This window comes from Balaenoptera acutorostrata, chromosome 2, assembly GCF_949987535.1.
Source record: "Balaenoptera acutorostrata chromosome 2, mBalAcu1.1, whole genome shotgun sequence".
NCBI classification, from domain to species: Eukaryota; Metazoa; Chordata; class Mammalia; order Artiodactyla; family Balaenopteridae; genus Balaenoptera; species Balaenoptera acutorostrata.
In genome coordinates this window covers 167,856,825-167,878,428 of record NC_080065.1, presented here as the reverse complement: position 1 = coordinate 167,878,428, position 21,604 = coordinate 167,856,825, and the positions used below count along the sequence as shown (strand labels likewise).

General features: G+C 45.0%; 2 protein-coding genes across 2 annotated transcripts in view; one reads left to right on the top strand and one right to left on the bottom strand.

The window, feature by feature from the left end:
• Positions 1 to 2,109: 2,109 nt before the first annotated feature.
• Positions 2,110 to 17,459, bottom strand: CBY3 (chibby family member 3). Its single transcript, XM_057540418.1, has 3 exons — positions 17,444 to 17,459; positions 15,960 to 16,023; positions 2,110 to 3,154 (listed from the first exon to the last, which is right to left on the bottom strand). Exons 1-3 carry the CDS (start codon positions 17,457 to 17,459, stop codon positions 2,467 to 2,469), a joined length of 768 nt encoding a protein of 255 aa, XP_057396401.1. The 3' UTR covers positions 2,110 to 2,466.
• A 1,287-nt stretch (positions 17,460 to 18,746) lies between these two features.
• Positions 18,747 to 21,604, top strand: part of CANX (calnexin) — a 33,326-nt gene continuing 30,468 nt past the window's right edge. The window contains exon 1 of the mRNA XM_007169862.2: positions 18,747 to 18,922. The gene's annotated coding sequence lies outside the window, so the exon portion shown is untranslated. The remainder of the gene's footprint in view (positions 18,923 to 21,604) is intronic.

Here is a 21,604-nt window from a genome sequence, read left to right as displayed (position 1 = left end):
TGAGAAATCCAAAGCTGAGGGGAACTAAGAGCAAAGAGGGAGGGGAGGAATTGAAGACAGTGAATATAAGCAACTTTTTGGAGCTTAGTTATACAGGGAAGCAGAGAAATGGGGCAGTAGCTGGAAAGTAATGTAGGGTCAAGAAAGGACTTTTTTCCAAGATGGAAGACCTACCAGGATCTCTACTTCCATTTCTCTTCATCTTTCCTCTTGCTGTAGACAAATCTACAGCCTTTTTGACCTCCCTCCTCAAGCCCAAAAAAATATTTTTTCAAAGCTCTGTTCCCCAGAGGGTTCTGAGCTGTAGAAGATGAAAGCCACAAAGAGTTCTTTGTTCCTACTTTCTGCTCTGTCACACACACACACACAGCCCCACCCCCACCCCAGGAGCAATGAGCTTGCTGCCTCAGTCAGGGGGTGAAATTCCAGAGCAGAAAGAACAAAGTCAGATATCTTAAAATATCATTCTGCCCCATTTGATCTGAGTCCTTTATCCATTTGGATACCCATCCCTAAACATGGGGCTCCCCATCTGCTGCTGATCTGGCAGGGCAGATACTTTTCTCTGTTCCAGAAAATAAACTATTTGTTTGCAAGTGCTCTGGCCAAAGCAATATTCCCTGAACTTTAGGCACTCTTGGATCACCTTTATGATTTTTGCTATTTCCCCATACCACATAGTTTTTATCTCATGTTTTAATGTAAAGCACTTTCCTCCTTAAAAAAAAAACTTTTTATTGTGGTAAAATTCACACAAAACTCACTCTTTTAAAGTGTACAATTCAGTGGTTTTTAGAACATTCACAATGTTGTACAACCATTACCACTATAGCTCCAAAACATTTTTCATCAAACCAAAAGGAAACCCTGCTCCTGTTAAGTAGTCACTCCTTCCTCCCCACATCCCCCAGCTGTGGATTTGTCTATTCTGGATATTTTATATAAACAAAATCATACAATATGTGGTCCTTGGCATCTGGCTTCTTTCACTTATTCTCCATCAGTGCCTTATTTTGTGTTTTTTTCTAGGTATTGTTTTGATTCCCTTCTCATTTCCTTTTCTGTATATTTTTTATTTTCTAAGTTATTCTAAAAGGAAATTATATTTTACAACTATTTAAAAATATTTTAATCCATGTTAATATAAATATAGAATTATTAAAATACAAAAGAGCACTGCTCAAAAGAAATGTTTTTAAGCATAGTGTCTAATGACATGTTTTGTGTTGTTTTGCTGATTTAATTAGGCCACATTTTTATACAAAGTAGTGGTTTAGTAATCCCTAGTCTTTCTCCTGAAAGCAAGTTAGGCTGAAGAAGGACACCCAACTTCTCTCAAAGTTTTCACATGGCTCTAGGAAAATGTGTTGGAATCCTACCGGACTTAAGTTTCACTGGGTGCTGAAAGGGCCTGTCTACATTCCAAGGAAAGGTTGCAGATTGCAAGGACCAGTGTCATCACCTTTGTTATGCAGACACATCACTCACAACACCCTCACCAAAAGCACTTTATATGATACCTTGGGCACAGGGCTCCCCATGCCCCAGGAGAGAACATCGATCTAGAACGGATATAGAAGGAGATCCAAAATCAGACACCTATAGGAGGAAAGGAGTGAAGCTGAGCAGGAGCTGACAGCCACAATTCAGGCAACTGCTGCTGGGCAAAACCAAGGTCCAGCATGGCTGAGTCTTCCGGGTTTTCAGGAGAAGACGGGAAATCTGGATTTTTAATGTGAAATCTCCAAATTCTTAAATGTTGGCAACTCATGCAAAATTGTAAAATAAAGTGGGTCGAGCAAATCCTATCTGTGCGCTGGATTAGCTCCGGACAGTGCTTGTTTGTATCCCCGACCCATAATTCTAGAGAGAGGAAAAGGAAACCCGTAACGAAGAAGCGACTCGCCAAAAGCCACACAGCCAGGAGGGGGAGGCAGAGCTCAAAGTTTCGAGAGATTCTTTCGGGAAACAGTTTCCAGGTCGTAAAATACACTTTTATCCTGGACTCAGGCTGAAACCCCTCCCGGGAGCGCCTCAGGGAGGGAAAGGCCAACTGTAAGGTCACCGACCCCGCCCGCCCAACCGCACCCTCCATCCCTGGGCCCAGGTTTCTCTGTCTCTCGGACTTTGCCCTCCGTCCCTTGGACCAAGAAAGCCATTGCTGCCACTACCTCTCATCGCCTGCCATCCCCGCCCCCTGCTGCACTGTTGCAAGCCTGGCTTCTACTCCGCGTTCCCAACGGGCTGCAAACATCTTCCTCCACCGCCCTATCGCACCCTCCCGAGACGGGCTGCTGGCTGAGTCTCCCCTCCACACCAGGCCCGGAGTGATGGTCCCTGAAGGCGCGCAGCGAGCCGCCGCGCACCCGTAGCCCAGTCCTGGCCGGGCCCTCGAGGGGCCACAGGAACGCGCCCGAGCCTAAGGTGAGGAGCGAGGCGCGCATGCGCCGCACGGGTTTTATTGCGTCACCGCGACTCTGGAGCCCGCGGCTCGATCAGGAGCACGCCGCCCGCGCCTTCGCGCTTGCGCATCTTCCTCTGCCAGGCGCGCGCCGCAGCGGCAGTGCTTGCTTCGTGGTCTATCTTCTTTTCCAACAGGTGCACGCGCGCTGTGGTCTCCGTCAGCATGTCCATGAGCAGTTCCTGCTGCAGCTTCAGGTAGTTGTTCTCCTCCAGCAGCACCTGGCTCTTGATCCGCTGCACCTGCGCCTTCCAGCCCGAGGTGGTCGGCGAGGGCAGCTGCGGCTGCGACCGCACCGGCTGGCGCTCCGCGGTCCACCGGCCGCCGCGGAACACGAAGGCCTCGTCGCTGAGGCGCGTGCGCGGCGTGCCGTAGCTGAGGCCTAGCTCTGCCTGGCGCGTCTGGTGGTCCAGCAGGTAGAAGGTGGACATGGAGGAGATGCGGCGCAGCGGAGGGCGCCGCGGCGAGAAGCGCCGCGAGAAATGGTGGGCCCAGAACTGCCGCAGCTGCTCCCACAAGCGGCTCGCGTGGCCCGAGGCCGGGCACCCGAAGGCCTCCAGGGCAAGGGCCGGGCGGGCCTCGTCGGGCGCACGGATACCCGGAGCAGAGCCTCGAGGACGCGGGCGACCCAGGCTGCTCCCTTGCCTCGCAAGCCTCGATGTCCAGAATGATAAAGGCGAGCCAGGGGCACTGCTGGGGAGCAAGAATCTGGGTGAGCAACCTGCTTGGACCAGCTGCCTCCTCAAACCGCGAGGCCTGGTGGGCAGGGCTCAGGCTCGCAGCTGGCGCTCAGGGTTAACCAGCTGCTGGCCACTGGGGAGTCCATCCCTGCACACTCGCACTAGCAGCAGTCTCCCCGAAACCCCCTTCCCCAAAGACTACTCTGTCAGGCTTTGGGGATAGATAGGCAGGTGAAGGACCAGAACCTTGCTCTCTGAGTGCTGGGTGGCTGCTGGAAGGGGTTAATAGGCCCTTAAGGGAGGAAGGAATGATAGCAGAGACAAGTAGGTACTTAAAAGATGCACAGGAATTTGACAGGTAGATTGGAGGTGGATAAGGGAGAGCCTCTAGGCAGAGTGAAGAGCTAGGCAAGGCTCGAATGTTGCACATGTGAGGAAGAGCTTGGGGTAGGATTGGTGTAGGGTATTGAGCTGGAAATAGCAGAAGCTGGAAAGGGGGACCAGGGCACTATATGAGGGTGCTGTACAGGCAGGCTTAAAAGTTTAGACTTCCTTCTGTGGGTTAGAGGGCGCTACTGAAGCATTGCAAAGCCAGCGCTGGATCTACATTCTGAAAAGTATCTGGTGGATGTCTAGCATACCCAACAGCATTACTGCCCTCGTCAGTCAGTTATTTTACAACCTTGAACTGACTGGCACCTGCTTTGTGCCAGGCCCTGGTCTGGGTGGAGGGTCCCAGCACAGCCTATGCCTGCCCTCAAGATGCTCCTGGTCCAGCTGGGAACCAGTTGTGTGCGTGTAGATCACAGTCTGGTGTGGTCAGTCCAGTAGGGGCATGTGCCATGGGCTAGGACCTATGCTTAGGGCTTGAGCCAACAGGGGTTGCGCAGACTGGACGTGACTTTTATCCCAAGCAGACTACATGCTCAAGGAAGCTAAAGTCCAGATAACAGACATGTCTCGTACTCCCTCTCCCCTGATTCCTGTACGTGCTGATTCTGTTGTGTGAGAAAGAAGACTGTATGCTTTCTTTTGAATTTCTCTTCTTTCTATGGAGAGTGAAAAGAGAAGGAACCCTGGGGCAGGGTTCCCTCTGTCATGCCTTCATTAATTCAACACACACATACTCCTCACACATAGCTGGGCAGTACTATCCCCTAGATCTGGCTCAGGGACATGTCTCTTGGAAGCCCAAGGCTAGAACCCGGCCCACCCTTGAGGTTGCATCTTTCCAGAGGATCCTTCCCCGATAATCCTCACATGTTGTACCTCACCTGGAGGATGTGTTGGAGGTGCCAAGCTGCTGTCCCAGGCCTGGCCCCATCTTTGAACCACTCAGTTGCTGTCTACTGGCTATGACTCACAATGCCTCTAGGCCAGATCAGCTGAGCTATAAAACAGACCCCTGGGCTCTCCCCTGTATTCATTCAGCACATTTATTGAGTGCCTTCTGTGTTCCAGACACTGTTCTTCCAACGTGACGAAGATCTTCTGTCATCAAGCTATCATTCTTAGGGGAGAGAAGGTCATAAGCAGAGCCTAAGATAGGAATTTGTTCTAGGGGATTGAAGAAAATAGTCCCTCATGAAGCTTACCAAGGGTGTCATGGGTCAGGTTTCCTAGAAGCAGAGCCTCAGATGAGAATTTTTGAGGGATTTACTGGGAAAGTGTTCTCGGGAGAAGGGAGTAAGGGAAGCAGGACAGGGCAGGGAAAAGAGCTAAAGCTAAGCAGGAATGTGGCCTCAAGTGGAGACTAGCTCTAGCCAGAGCCCACGGGGAACTGTAGAAATTGTGCCACAGAGTTAGGTCTCCTTACTGCAAGGGAGCCAATCTTTTGTGCCCTCCTTCTCCCCAACCCAGCCTTCATTTCAGTCAGTCACTGTCAGGGGCAACTGTGAGTTGTCAGCCAACACTTAAGGCACCTATGGGGTGGGTGCAACCCCAGTAAAGGGATTTGTAGGATGTCAACAGCATAAAAGAGGGAGGAAGAGAATAGATAATAAAAATGAAAGGAAATGCGGCTTCCCTGGTGGCACAGTGGTTGAGAATCCGCCTGCCAATGCAGGGGGCACGGGTTCAATCCCTGGTCCAGGAACATCCCACATCCTGCAGAGCAACTAAGCCCGTGCGCCACAACTACTGAGCCTGTGCTCCTGAGCCCGCGAGCCACAACTGCTGAGCCCGCGCGCCTAGAGCCCATGCTCTGCAACAAACGAAGCCACCGCAACGAGAAGGCTGCGCACACCGCAACGAAGAGTAGCCCCCACTTCCTGCAATTAGAGAAAGCCCGCGCACAGCAACGAAGACCCAATGCAGCCAATAAAAAAATAAGTTTATTAAAAAAAATTTTAGTTATTCTAGTGGGTGTGTCTAAATTGTGATTTTGATTTCATTTCTCTGTTGGCTAATAATGTTGAGTGTCTTTTCATGTGCTTATTTGTTACCCTTGTTGCTGAAGTTCTTGTCTTTTGACCTTTTTTTTTTAAAACTGGATTGTTTGTCTTGTTGAGTGTAAGTTCTTTAATGCTAGATAAAAGTCCTTTGTCAGATATGTTTTGCAAATATTTTTTTCCCAGTCTATGGCTTGCCTATTAAAGCAGAAGTTTTTAATAAAGTCCAATTTATCAATTTTTACTTTGACCCTCAAAAGGTCATGCTTTTCATGCCATATTAAAGAACGCTTTGCCAAACTAAAAGTTTCACCATTTTAGCTTTACATTTTGTGTTCTATTTTGAGTCAATTTTTGTTGATAGTGTTCTTTTCATATGGATGTCAAGTTGACCCAGCACCATTTATAAAGACTAGCCTTTCCTCACTATTTGCGGTTGTGTCTTTATTGTTCATCATGTGACTGTGTATGTATGACTGTTTCTGGGCTCTCTATTCTCTTTATTGTTCTTTTTATTCTTGTACCAATACCATATTTTCTTAATTATTGTAGCTTACAGTAAGTCTTTATCTGGTAATGTAAATCTTCAAACAATTTTTTTAAGAGTGCTTTGGTTTTCTAGGTCCTTGGAATTTTCATATAATTTCAATTCCATGTAATTGAATTTCTATCCTAATTTTAGAATTAGAATGTCAGTTTCCGCAAATAAACCTTTATGCTCACTGTTCAAAGCTCTCTCTTATCATCAGGATAAGCTTGAATCAGCCCTCAGAAGGTTGTCTAATGGACATGGAATCAGAGCCCAGGAATATTTTAACCCAGCCAATCACACATTCGCCTTCTCTCCCTCACTCCCTCTTCCACCACCCCCCCCCCCAATTGTGTCTGTGTTATTAAAGCTACTTTTCATTAACACTCATGACATTTCAGGAAGGTCCTGAGTGATCATCAGGAATGGTATTCAGCAACTTTCAATTTCCCTATTTCCATGGTCTACAAAAGAGGAAAAACTACAAAAACCAAGGAAGTCTTTTTTGATGATTTGAAAAGGAAAAGTTTAGAGGAGGAATAATTCCCACTTAACATGTTAACTCCTTTCACAAACAGACCTTGATTTTGAGGAAATTTAATGAAAACTGTAGTTTGTTTTTTTTTTTTTGCTGCACGGTGCAGCATGTGGGATCCCAGTTCCCCTAACAGTGATCAAACCCACGACCCCTGAAGTGGAAGCGCGGAGTCCCAACCACTGGACTGCCAGGGAAGTCCCGAAAACTGTAGAATTTAAAAATGCACAGTCAATAACAATGGTTCCTGGCTCCTTTGAGGGTCTCCGTTTAAATGTCACTGAAAAGACCAGATTTGGAGCCTGTGAGGAAAGGAGTACCCGGTCCCAACAGGTCTGAGTTTAAGGACATAAAGCTCATTCTGATGGCACAGAGGAAAGGAGAGAGGACTTAAAAAAGAATTTTCATTTCTTCACAGCCATAGTGGCTGTAAATGTCAGTGGATCTCTTCTCTTGGCAACCAAGAGGAATAGTTCCGAAACCAAGGAAGCAAAATCTTGTTTACCCTCATGACCATTTCAATCCCGCTTCTAAAATGATAATCTGTTAGTGATATTTACCCTTCCCTGAAACAGTGAGGGGTTCTCTGTGCTAATATAGTTTTTTAAAAAAGCCAAATATTTGCATTTGTATAAGACCTGATAAAAACAGTAATTCAAGTAGTACGGAACACAAGAAGAACATAGTTACACAAAATGCACACGCTTCACCCGGTACTTCCATTTTCTGCACGGTGCCTTTTTAGGATGCGTGAAAGGATGCCCATCCCCTATGTGGTTCATCCTTCCCTTGGGCTTTTTCTTCTTTAGCTTCTCCTTCAGCCTTCCTCTTGGGCTTGGTGGTTTCAGCAGGGGTGGGATGCAGCATGAGGGGTGACCACAGTGGTGGTCTAAGGGTTGCTGTTGCTTCCACTCATACCCATGCTGCTCCCAAGCCATTTTGCCTTAAAATTAGTTATATGCATGTTCTTTGGAATCTGCAATACTCTATAGAAAATGTTTAAGTTTTGTTTTAAAAAATAACTGAAAAAAAGTGTTGATGATGTTCTGTCTGCTCTAGATAACCACCAGGAAGCGCCCTGGAACCTAAGAGTCTGCACCTGGGTTTGAGTGGTGGTGGCTAACCAGAGGGGAAGGTACGCAGACAGGCATGAGAGCACTGAGTTCCCCTGAGAATGGAAGATTTCAAAGTCTTCTGAAGAGTGAAAAGTGGACTTAGAATGTGCATCATGGTACAGTACACAGTTTGTGCCAGCTGAATTTGGAAACATCTGCCTCAGGGCACTGGGAGCAGGTCACAGGTCAAATAGCACTTATTTTCAGCAGAAAAACATTTTTTGTTGTCCTACTGAAATGTTAATTTAAATGCTGTATAGGTAATTTATAAATTTATTGTGGTTTTATATTTGTATAACAGCTGTAAATAAATGAATGTATGGTAGGCTTATGTTTATAGACATTTAAACAAGAATGTGTGGTGGGTTAATATTTTGATTAGCCCATATATAGTTGTCCTGAATCTTCCTTTTTATACAGGTACCTTTTATCATTTAAATGAAAATCTGAGGCTTTCTGCAGAAAACAGAATTATTTGGGGGCTTCTGACTTCCAAAATAGGCTCTGTAGGATCTGAACAACTCTGAACAATTGTCTTGAATTGTGAGAGCCTGACCTTTTTTTTTTTTTTTTTTTGCCACGCTCGCTGCGTGGCTTGCAGGATCTCAGTTCAGTTCCCCGACCAGGGATTGAACCCTGGCCACAGCAGTGAAAGCACCGAATCCTAACTACTAGACCACCAGGGAACTCCCCTGGCTTTTTTTTTTTTTTTAAGTTGTAAATTTAAAAATTGTGCAAGGAAAAATAATTTGTTTTTTAATAAAAATTGTTCAAGGAACACCAGTATACCCTTTAGCTAGATTCCCCTACACTCAACATTTTACCCTATTTCCTTGATCATTTCTGAACCTTTTACATACATCATAGTCCTTTGCCCTAAATACTTCAATGTGTATTCTCTTACGTAACCACAGTACAGTTATCAACCTTATGAATTTACGTTGATATAATACAACCATCCATATTTCAGTTTTGTCAGTTTACTAAGAATGTCCTTTATAGCATTTTTTCCCTCTAGTACAGGATCCCATCTAGGGATAGGTATTGCATGTAAGTGTTGCAAAGGAACCTTCCCTACTGTGGGCAGACACTTTAAAGACCATTTAAATGTCCTGTTCCTCAAAATTCCCCCTAAAGTTAGCATCCACTGGTGACTCTTGCCTGATCCAATCTTTATGATTGCCAAATTATGCTTTTCCAACACTAGCACTCACTTTATACTTATCAGTCGGCCCTCAGCATTCTACTCTAAGCAAGAGATCTTCTTTCTCCTCTGCTGGTATGGTGAGATAATAGAGAAAAAAAAATTATATATATATATATATATATATATATATATATATATATATATATATATATATATCCGCCCCCAGTTCCTGGCACAGAGTTCCTAAAACCCTTGTAATTTCCTAGGTGTTAAGAGCACTAGGCACATCTTTTGTTCTAATATTTGGTCTTTGACCCCTGTTCCTGACAGTTTCTAAATCCCTCAGAATTTCCTGAGTTATAGCAGTGTCTTTTGGTCTAATGAAGTGACTCATGGTGGGCTCCTGGATAGGAGCTGTTCACCAGAAAGACAGAGCCATGATTGGACACTTGGGACTTTCAGCCCCTCCTCCCCTCCCCCATTCTCCAAAGGCGAGAGGGGTTGGAAATGGAGTTAATGATTGATCCTGCTTCCATAAAAATCCCCTAAGTACTGGGTTCAGAAAGTTTCCAGATCGATGAACACAGCCATGTACTGGGAGAGTGACACATCCAGCTCCACGGGGACAGAAGTTTGTGCTTGGGACCCTCCCGGACCTCGCCTTGTGTATCTCTTCATCTCGATGCTCATCAGTATCCTTTAGTAAACTGATACATGTAAGTGTTTCTCTGAATTCCGTGAGCTGTTCTAGCAAATAATCGAAGCCAAGGGGGAGGAAGTCATGGAAACCTCTGATTTATAGCCAAGTCGGACAGAAATTGCGGGTAAGCTGAGGATCCAATTCTTGCGATTAGCATCTGAAGTGGGGTCAGTCTTACAGAACTAAGCCCTTAACCTGTGGGATCTGACACTAGCTATCTCCAGGTAGCTAGTGTCAGAATCAAGTTGTAGGACACCCAGCTGGTGTCACAGAATTGCTTGGCATGGGGAAAACTCCCACACATCTGGTGTAGGAAGTGATGTGAATGTGGTAGTAGTGTGACAGTAAAGAAGGAACACAGGAGGGGGACTTCCCTGGTGGTGCAGTGGTTAAGAATCCGCCTGTCAATACAAGGCACACAGGTTCGAGCCCTGGTCCGGGAAGAGCCCACATGCCGCAGAGCAACGAAGCCCGTGCACCACAACTACTGAGCCTGCGCTCTAGAGCCTGCGAGCCACAACTACTGAAGCCCACGTGCCTAGAGCCCGTGCTCTGCAACAAGAGAAGCCACCGCAATGAGAAGCCTGCGCACCGCAACCAAGAGTAGCCCCCACTCGCTGCAACTAAAGAAAAGCCCACGCGCAACAACAAAGACCCAATGCAGCCAAAAATAAATAAATAAAAAATAAATAAATTTATTAAAAAAAAGAAACACAGGAGGAGTGTAAGTTTTTTCTTTACAGGTATAGACTTATTAATTCTATTTTTCTTTTCCTTTTTAAAATTTGTTTACAGTTCTCTTTTTTAGTGGTTTATAGTTCATTTAATTATTTTGATTCTCAGATGGCTGGGCCCTCCCCCAGAGATTCTGATGTAATGTTCTGGGGGTACAGCTTGGGCACTAGGATTTTAAAAGCTTTCCAGGTAATTCCAATGTACAGACAAGGCAAAAAACAAAAACAAAACAAAACAAAAAAACCCTTGCAATGTAAAACATAGAGACCAAGGCAAGCAAACAGAAAACAGCAGACGGGAAATAGAGAAAACATACAGAGAAAAAAATCTTCAACCAAAGGTAGTCAGCAAATTTTCTCCCCAGAAAACAATTATGAAACTGGAAAAAAAGATTTTTTTAAAGAGTTAAGGCTCTGGAAATTGACCAAAAGTAAATGAGAAATTGAGAAGCATTTATCCATGAAAAACTTCTGAACTCTGGTTAGAACAGTGAGAGTCTGTGGCATTCTCGTCTGAGGCTGCTAACATTCCCCCAGCTTGGTCAGCAAGCTAGCTGTCCCAGAAATGGGGAGGCTGCACAAACCAACAGCTTCACTGCCAGAGGGGGCTCACTGAATCTGAAGCAAACCACAGTGAGATACTACTCTATATCTACTAAAATGGCTATTGGCGAAGATGTGGAGAAACTGAAATCCTCCTACATGGGAAATGTAAAATCAGCAGCCAATTTGTAAAACAATTTAGTAGTGTCAAACAGTTAAACATAAACTTAGCATACAAGTCAGCAATTCTATTCCTATGTACTACTCAAATGGAAACATGTCCATATGAAGACTTGTATACAGGGAGTTCCCTGATGGTCCAGTAGTTAGGATTCGGCTCTTTCACTGCCCTGGCCTGGGTTCAGTCCCTGGAAGCTGCACGGCGTGGCCATGGATAAACAAAATGTATATCTATGCAATGTAATATTATTCAATAATGGAAAAAGAATCAATTCTTGATACATGCTACAACATGAATGAAGTGCAAAAACATTACGCTAAGTGAAAGAAGTCAGATAATGATTCCATTTATGTGAAATAGCTAGAAAAGGGAGATCAATAGCGGGAGAAAGCAGTTCTATGGTTGCCTTGGGTTGGTTGGGAGTTGACTACAAATAGGCACAAAGGAACTGTTTGGTGGTGGAGTTATTCTTTTTTAAAAAATAATTAATTAATTAATTAATTTGGCTGCATAGGGTATTCATTGCTGCGCGCAGGCTTTCTCTAGTTACGGCAAGCGGGGGCTACTTTTCATTGCCGTGCACGGGCTTCTCATTGTAGTGGCTTCTCTTGTTGCGGAGCACGGGCTCTAGGCGCGTGGGCTTCAGTAGTTGTGGCTCACGGGCTCTAGAGCACAGGCTCAGTAGTTGTGGCCCATGGGCTTAGTTGCTCCGTGGCATGTGGGATCTTCCCAGACCAGGGCTCCAACCCATGTCCCCTGCATTGGCAGGCGGATTCTTAACCACTGCGCCACCAGGGAAGTCCGGTGGTGGAGTTATTCTAAAACTGGATTGTGGTAATGGTTGCACAATTCTATAAATTTACTAAAAATCAACGAATCATTCACTTACAGTGGGAAAACTTTATAGTATGTAAATTATATTTCAATAAAGTTAAAAAAACTATGTGAGGGTAGAATAAAGACACTTTTAGATGTGCAAGATTTCAAAAAAAATTACTACACAGTCTTTCTTGGGATAGATGTAACTATTAATTGAGGTAGTAAACCAAGAAAAAGTGAAAATGTTGGGTTTTAAGGGAAAAATAAAATATATGTCTAGACAAAGAGTGGTATACCATGTCCATAGCAGTTTTATATCATATAGCCAAAAATGGGGAACAGCCCAGTTGTCTTATTACCTGGTTAATGGATAAACAAACTGTGGCATACTTGTACAATAGACTACTACTCAGCAATTAAAAGCAACAAATTACTGATACATTTTACAACACAGATGAGGATCTCAAAACAATATGAGTTAAATAAGCCAGATACAAAACACTATATACTATATAATTACATTTATATTAAGCTCTAGAAATGACGAGTCTTTTCTATAGTAACAGAAAGCAGATCAATTTTTTGCCTGTTGCTGGTGGTGGGGACGGAATGGGAATGGATATGAGGAAACTGTAGTATAATAAAAAATACATTTGGTCTTTATTCTGGGTTCCTGGCACAGAGCTTCTAAAACCCTTGGCATTTCCTGAGTGATGAGTGCCTTTTGTTATTCATATCATTATGAATATCCTATCATCATTCATATCATTATGATGATGTCCCCTTCCAACAACACCTGAGTTTATGCTAATCAGGTGATTATTGCTGGGCTCCTTGATCAATTCAGGATAAGGGTGCTAGAGAAACCAAACCAAGTGATTTAGAGGAGTAGGATTTTCAGCTCCACTTCCGACCTTTAGGAAGGGGAGAGGGACTGGAGATTGAGTACAATCACCAATGGTCGGGGCTTCCCTGGTGGCGCAGTGGTTAAGAATCCACCTGCCAATGCAGGGGACGTGGGTTCGAGCCCTGGTCCGGGAAGATCCCACATGCCGCGGAGCAGCTAAGCCCGTGCGCCACAACTACTGAAGCTGTGCTCTAAACCCCGTGAGCCACAACTACTGGAGCCCGCGCGCCTAGAGCCCGTGCTCCACAACAAGAGAAGCCACTGCAACGAGAAGCCTGCGCACCGCAACGAAGAGTAGCCCCTGCTCTCTGCAACTAGAGAAAGCCGTGTGCAGCAATGAAGACCCAACGCAGCCAAAAATAAATAAATAAATAAATAAATAAATAAATAAATCACCAATGGTCAACGATTTATCAGTCATGCCTACTAATGGAACCTCCATAAAACCCCCTAAATAATGGTGTTCAGAGAGCTTGCAGCTTGGTCAACACATGCAGGTGCTGGGAGGTTGCATGCCCAGAGAGGGTACAGAAGCTCTGCACATTCACACACATATACACCCATACCTTGCCCTATGCATTTTTCCATTTGTTCCTGAGTTGTAGCTTTTTTAGTAAACCTGTGATAGCAAGTAAAGCACTTTCCTGAGTTCTGTGAGTTATTCTCTTGAATTACTGAACCTGAAGTGGGGGGTCTTGGGAACCCCCAAATTTGTAGCTGGTCAAGCAGACATGTGGGTAACCTGTGCACGTCATTTGCAGCTGGGCATCCGATGTGGGGGCAGTCTTAGCCTCTAAACCTGTGGTGTCTGAGACTAACCGGGTAGTTAGTGTCAAAATTGAATTGAACTGACAGAAGTGGTGTCAGAAGAGAACACATATTTGGTGTAGGGGGAAAAGAAAGAACTTCAGAGGAAACTTATGGGGTAATGGAAATGTTCTATATCTTCATTATGTAGTGGTTACATGGTATGTGCTGTACCTTACCAAAATCAGTGAACTGTACAATAAGGTTGAATTTTTAGAATGTGGGGTCTAGGAGTTGAGGAAACAGGAGATCTGAACCCAGGAGGAGGTACAAGGAGGTCCAGCGACAGTGGCTGAAGAGCAGTCTGTTGACTGAAAAAAAAAAATTGCACAACCTAAAAGTTGAGAATTATGTTTTATTTGGTGGACTTGCTGAGGACTTAAGCCCAGGGGATAGCCTCTCAGATAGCTCGGAGGGACTGCTCCAAAGAGGTAAGGTAGGAGTCAAGATATACAGGGGGTTTTGCAACAAAAACCAGGTAGTCGGAACATCAAAAGATTACTATTTTTTAAAAAATTTATTTAATTTATTTATTTTTGGCTGTGTCGGGTCTTCATTGCTGCGCACGGGCTTTCTCTAGTCGCAGTGAGTGGGGGCTACTCTTCGTTGCGGTGCTCGGGCTTCTCACTGCGGTGGCCTCTCTTGTTGCGGAGAATGGGTTCTAGGCTCGTGGGCTCAGTAGTTGTGGCACGTGGGCTCAGTAGTTGTGGCTCGCAGGCTCTAGAGCACAGGCTCAGTAGTCGTGGTGCACGGGCTTAGTTGCTCTGTGGCATGTGGGATCTTCCTAGACCAGGGCTCGAACCCGTGTCCCCTGCATTGGCAGGTGGATTCTTAACCACTGCGCCACCAGGGAAGCCCTATGGTGGGTTTTTAATATATATTCTATCTTTTTTGAAAATCTAAGCACAAAAGCAGAAATTTGATTACTTATTGAAAAAATAACATACACATTATAAAAATATCTCCTTTCCATTTCCAAAGTCTTAGCCACCTCTTGGGCATCAACCACTCTTAGCAGTTTCTCATGCATCTTTCCAGAAAGCTTGTTTGTCCAAGCTTATATCCATGAGAATATAGCTCCCTTTGCAACATGAAAGGAAACATACTTTTCTCAGTGCTTTTTCACATAACACTAAATCTTGGCAATCATATCTATACACATAGATGTTCACTGAATGCTTTCCAATGCAGAACCATTATATGGATGAGCTATATTTTACTTAACCAGTTCTCTATGATGGTGGTTAGGTTGTTTCTAGGATTTGGATACTACAAACAATGCTGCAATGCACATCGTTGTGTATATTTTTAAACACAAGTACATCATGTGAATATTCTATCAAACCTAGATATAGATACAGATATATTCCCAGGAGTAGAATTGCTGGGCCAAAGCATATGTGCATTTTTATTTTATTTTATTTTTTTTAAAGTTTTTAAAAAAATTTATTCATTTTGGTTGCTCTGGGTCTTAGTTGCAGCATGCAGGATCTTTAGTTGTGGCATGCGGGCTTCTCAGTTGCAGCATTTGAACTCTTAGTTGCAGCACACAAACTCTTAGTTGTGGCATGCATGCATGCGGGATCTAGTTCCCTGGTCAGGGATCAAACCCAGGCCCCCTGCATTGGGAGCGCAGAGTCTTACTCACTGGACCACCAGGGAAGTCCCCATATGTGCATTTTTTAAAAAAATAAATTTATTTATTTATTTAATTTTGGGGTGTGTTGGGTCTTCGTTTCTGTGCGAGGGCTTTCTCTAGTTGCGGCAAGCGGGGGCCACTCTTCATCGCGGTGCGCGGGCCTCTCACTATCGCGGCCTCTCTTGCTGCGGAGCACAGGCTCCAGACGCGCAGGCTCAGTAGTTGTGGCTCACGGGCCCATTTGCTCCGCGGCATGTGGGATCTTCCCAGACCAGGGCTCGAACCCGTGTCCCCTGCATTGGCAGGCAGACTCTCAACCACTGTGCCACCAGGGAAGCCCCCATATGTGCATTTTTAAATGAATATAAATAATTTATTTTGAAAATCATCTTGCAGATTATAAGGTCAAAATACATTCAACCCAATCTCCCACACATTCAACATCTAAGAATTATAAAATGATTATTTCTTTTAAAGAAATACTCCAATACCTCAAAGTACCTTTTGCATTATCAAGAAAAGATCTTATGCCTTTTTCCAGCTGGAACCATGGTGGGTGTAGAAGAGAAGGAAAAGCCTTAAGAAACAAGTGGAGGGATTTTATAGAGCCTGAGATCGAGTACCTGAGAAAGAAGTTTGCCCAAAAGATGCTTCAAAAGGCAAGGAAGAAGCTTATCTATGAAAAAGCTAATCACTGTCACAAGGAATATAGGCAGATAGAACTGAGATTCAGATGGCAAGGCTGACAAGAAAAGCGGCAAGTTTGGTGTACCTGCTGGACCCAAATGGGCATTCCTCATCAGGATCACAGGTATCAACGTTGTGAGCCCAGAGATCTGAAAGATGTTACAGCTTCTTCGTTTTCGCTGGATCATCAACGGCACCTTTGTTAAGCTCAGCAAGGCTTCAGTTAACACTTGAGGATTGTGGAACCACATATTTCATGGGAGTACCTGAACCTGAAGTCAGAAAATGAATGCATCTACAATTATTGTTATGGCAAAATCAACAAGAAGAGAATTGCCCTGACAGATAACACTTTGCTCCATCCCTTGGTAAATATGGCATCATCTACATGGAGGATCTTATTCATGAGATCCATACTGTTGGAAAATACAGCTTCCTGTGGCCCTTCAAATTATCTTCTCCAGGAGGGCCCAGATCAGCAGATCTAACAGGCTTATTAGATGGATGAACTGAGGTGTGTCTACCATGATTATTTTTGTAATCTGGTCAGTTAATAAACAGTGACTGATTTCAGACTATAAAAAAACAAAAACTCATTCTGCAGGGATTTGTCCTCAACTTCTTCTTAAGAACATTATGCTTTAGCAGAAAAACCCCTAGCAAGATTCTTGGCAGGACAAGTCTACAGTCCTGCTCTGTCTTGGGCCCAGACCCAGGATTCCCAGGATCAGCTAAACCTGAATTCCCTTTTTTTTTAGGGGCTCTATACTTTACCACCAGTCACTCAGGCTCATACTCTCATCGTTGCCTTTGGTTCTTCTCTTTCCCTAGCCTCCTGAATTCAGTGGAGCATTCTTCAGCATCAACATTTAATGCTTTTGTTTCTATACACCCTGTCATTCCCTAATTCTGCCCTTTAATCAACTTCAAGAAGTGGCTTCCTAACCAGCCTCATAGTGGTGGTGTGCAGGCTTCTCCACGCGGTGGCTTCTCTTGTTGCAGAGCACGGGCTGTAGGCACGCGGGCTTCAGTAGTTGTGGTGCGCAGGCTTAGTTGCTCCTCGGCATATGGGATCTTCCCGGACCAGGGATCAAACCTGTGTCCCCTGCATTGGCAGGCGGATTCTTATCCACTGCGCCCTGGAATAATATTAAAATGATGCTTCCCTAGGGAATTCCCTGGTGGTCCAGTGGTTAGGACTCGGCTTTTTCACTGCCAGGCCGGGTTTGATCCCTGATTGGGGAACTAGGATCCTGCATACCACGTGGTGCGGCCAAAAAAAAAAAAAAAGCTTCTCTAAATATCTAAATCATAACCCAAACCTAGAATTTAAACTATCTCCCTACAGACTCCTTGGCTTGGTCCTAACCCAACTCTGGAGCTGACCGATCTCCTGTTACTTTCTTGAACACCTTTCTCCAGCCAAAATACTCTCGTACATGGTGTCCCCAAACACAATACCCATTTTCCTGCCTTTGCGTATGCCATTCCCTCATCCAAAGAAACCTTTCTCCAAGTCTCCACCTATAGAAATCCTGCATATCCTACCAGGCCCAGCTCAAGTCTTACCTATTTCCCAGTCCATTCTAGATGAAAGCAGTTCTTCCCAACTCAAAATCCCATTAAATTCTCTTTAGTACCACCATCTTTTAGCAGTTACCTTTGCTGCAGTAGCTCTTTTGCTCACATACAGTTCCTGTAACTACATTTTAAGCTCATTGTTTGGAACCTGTGACATCCAGAACATCATTTTGCCTCGAATATCCACTTCCCCACGTAAAAAGGAAGCAAATGCTCTTAACACAAATTTGGGGGATGAGAGTTGGAGAATACGAAACTCATGCAAACACCAAACTCTTGACTTTTCATTTTCCCTTCCAGATGGCAGGAGGGAATAAAGCTGGCTCCTGGGGTAGTTGATACACCTACTGATTCTAGTTTTTCCCAGCCTAGCATTCAGCCTTTGGGTATCCAAACAAATGGAAGACAGAGACCAGGACCTTTTATAAAGGTCTAGAAAAACCATAAACCACTTCCATTTTCTGATGTTCTCAGTATACTGAAAACTGAAGATGTGCTAAAAGTGAGTTACAAAAATTGTGGTGTGTTTGAAATTTTTCCATTGCACCATCCTTTTCTTTCAATCCTGTTGTCAGTGTATTTTTGTGCCCTCTATGTCTAATGTTACTTAAGGAAACATGACAAATTGAAAGTTGAAATAACCTTGGAGGGTAGTGTTCTGGACTGTATTTGATGTTGGGTAACAGGGTGGCCTCAGGCTGCTGGGCCCAGAGCAGTGACTCTGCAGGAACGGTGGCGCCTGGTTACACAGCGTGGTGCAGTCGACCTCAGGCCAGACTTACGGAGCCGTGACGGGTTCCGTCAGCGCCGCGCACTCGCTGCATTGGGGACCAGGCCCTTCCCGATATCTCACCGGACTTCCCACTCCTTCTTGCCAGCTATCATTTGCCCCTCCAGAGAAGGAAACGGGATACCAGACCCCGAGACCCGGGTCCAGGCCCAGGAGGGGTCGAAACCACAGCGACCAGGATGCAACGCAGGGCAGCGGGCCCAGTAAGGAACGAGGGCAACAGGGCGCGGGAACGCCGGCCCGGCCGGCCCCGCCTCAGGGCGCGCGCCCCGGGCGGTACTCCAGTCTGCCGCAGCCCGACCCCTTCCCTCCCGCCCAACCAACGGCCACTTCCTGCCTCACTCCCAGCCAATCCCCACACTCCACGAAGAATAGCCCTAGGGGGCGTATGGGAAAGTGCAGAGAGCGATGGTCTCATCAACCAACCGAATCCCGGAGCTTGCGCGGGGGGGCGGGATTTAGCGCTGGCCGCAGCTACTCAGGAGCGAGGGGCGGACGCAGGGCCGGGCTTCGTGCAGTGAGGCTCGCTCGCGCGGCGGTCGCGGCAGTCAAGGCCTCTTGGTTTTGCAGCACGTGACGGTTGTGCTGCCTCAGCCGCTGTCTTTACTGCAGCGCGGGGCCAGGTGTGCGGGCGGGAGGAGGCGCGGGTGCCGCCGGCGGTCCCCCTGAGGCTCGAGGTGAGACGGGAGGCCTGATCATGTTCTCGGGCCTGTGAGGACCCCTGGGGGCCTGGGTACGCGGCGCCGCGGCCGAGGGCCCGAGGAGCCGGGCGTGGCCGGGGCCGAGGGGTCCGGCTGGGTTTCGAGAGCTCAGGCCCAGGCGGACGCTCGGGCCGTGAGGGGCGAGCCCCGAACCTGGGCCGCCTGAGTTGGGGAGCCAGGCCCAAGCCGCGCCGGCGGGGTCGGGAGGCGTGGCAGGTGCCCTAGAGCCTCTCTTGATCTCTGGGAAAGCTAACTGCCCCTTCTGGCTTTGCTTCTGGGGCTTTCTTAAACCTGTTGTTGGCTGCTTGTGAACCTGCGAGGTGTTCTGGTGTAACCGGGTAAAGGTCTGGAATAGGACCGGGCCTAGTCGGTATCCCTAGTAGTGGGGAAGGATGATAGTGGGCCGAGAGGGAATGTTTAGGATTAGCATTACAGCTTCAGTATTTGAAAATTAAAACCACAAAGTGAAGACTGGACTCTGGTAGCCTGACGAGTATGGAGAATGTGCTAGAACACGCAGTGGTTGAAAAATTTCAGTCCTAACGTTTACATCTATTCGGGGATGGGGTGTAAGTAAGCTAGTAAATTCACAGTATTTTTAAAGTAGGAAAGCTCCCAAAAGCTCTCTGTGGGCAGGTTGTTTTACAGTGGAGGAAACTGAGGCCCAGAGCTCTGAATGATTGGCTCAAGGTCATGCGATTAATTTTATGATCACGTTGGAATTACTGTTGAGGCAGATTTGGTGTAGTTGTTAAGGCTAAGCCCTGATTCAAGTCCTTCATCAGCCATTTGTTGCTACGTGAACTTGGACAATTTACTTCCCCTTTGTGCCCCAGTTCTCTCAAATAATGGATATAATACCTGGTGGAGTTGTTAGAATTAAATTGTGTATAAAAAAGGACTTTAACTGCTTGATAAACGATTGAAATAAATTGTTATCGTCTGAATGATGTTGGTCCACTACACCAGCATCCTACTTTTTGAGTTGGTTAAGTCCTGGGACCTAAAGTCACATTTATGGAGATAGGAGGAAGAAACTGATTTAGTGGATTAACTGCTGGGCATGACACAAGTGAATGCTGGCTGAAGGAAGTTAAACTGAGCTGAATATTAAAAGGTTGGGAGGACAAAGGTGAGCCACAGTTAGGCTCTTTACGTCTAATTTAGGAAATGGAACATTTTGCTTAATGTATTAATAAGTAGAGTTGGTGGGTTGGGGGGAGGATTTTATTTTTTTTGGTTTAGTTTTTTTTAAGGGAGGAACTGTATTGATCTTAAAATCATTCTGTATCTCAGTCTTTTGACAGTGCTGTTCAAGGGCCATGAATAAAATCACTGCTGAATTGTACATTTGCTATAGTTAGAGCAGAGGTAAAAGATGGTGTGGGGAGTTCTGTGCACCACCCAGGGTACACAAGCAAATAAGCGGGGGAACTGATTGTGAGATGGCCAGAATGAACTTTGTATTGGAGTAAATGTGTCGCACAACAAATTTTCTGACCTATCTGATAATGGGTGTTAGCATCCCTTCCTACCTTACTATCTTAACTCAGCAGTTTCAACTAGCACATTATCTTTCAAGGACCTCGAGGGGTAAACGTTTTGACGGAAGTTGTTGCTGCAGTTTTGGCAATCATGCTCTTGCATCCTTTCAGTTACAGAGTTCACTTTGCCCTGAGAGATAGCTTAAGGGGATGAAGTGACAGTTGGTAAGCATAAATGCAGGCTCAAGAGACTTGAATTGCAGGCCCAGCATGGTAACTAGCTTAATGAACTACGTCGGTTTTCACCTCTTTAAAATGGGAATGAAGAGAGCCCTGGATACCTTACCAGGAGGGACAAATAAGATGGTGAACATGAAATTACTTTGAATGGCATAATGAACTGTGCAAATAGAATTGGCAGCTCATAACAACTCCTAGGAAATAATAAAAGTGCGTGAACATAGTTATAACCTATATAGCTTACCGTAGGACTTTGTCAGTAAAGTGTAGGTTGAATGCTTTGTTAACTAACACAGATGTGCCTTTAAATTAAGCTTAACTGTGAGCTGTGAAAATTATTTGGAGAATTTTGTTTTTTAAATAACTTAGAATCTTCAGCAATGTTTTGCGTATCCACATCTTAAACCTACTTAGTTTATAGGAGAAAAGAAAGTGCTATGGAAAAATAGATTTTAATGTTCCTGTCAGTGAAAAGCAAAATTCAGAACTGTAAACTAGGCAGTAGTATATATCTGTTTTTAAGTGGATGATCATTTACAATAAAGACCACTTTGAATTTTATGTACTTTTTTTCCCCCTTTAAGTGCTTCTATATTTTGACTAGATGCACATGTAGTAATATCAGAGGGACAGAAAGTAGTAGTATTAAAATGGTTATCTGTGACTGGAATCAAATTCCTTTTAAGTGGTTCCTTTTCAATGTTAAGACTTCAAATTTCTTATTGCCTTAAAACTCAGGGTTTTAGAACCATCAAAACTTAAATGGTGTCACTGGGCAATACCTAGTAATAGTAGGTATCACTGCTAATGTTGCATTTACTGTAAGCCAAGTACTGACATAAACACTTAACATGCATTTTGTTTATATAGCAATCCTAAGAAGTACATAGTGTTGTTATTCTCATTTTAGAGATGAAGAAACTGAGACCCTGAA

Bases quoted from the DNA above. Each gene is read 5' to 3' on its own strand.
- CBY3 (XM_057540418.1), bottom strand. The intron at 3,155-15,959 runs GTACACCAAACT...CTTGCTCCCCAG, and splicing joins TGCCCATTTGGGTCCAGCAG to CAGTGCCCCTGGCTCGCCTT.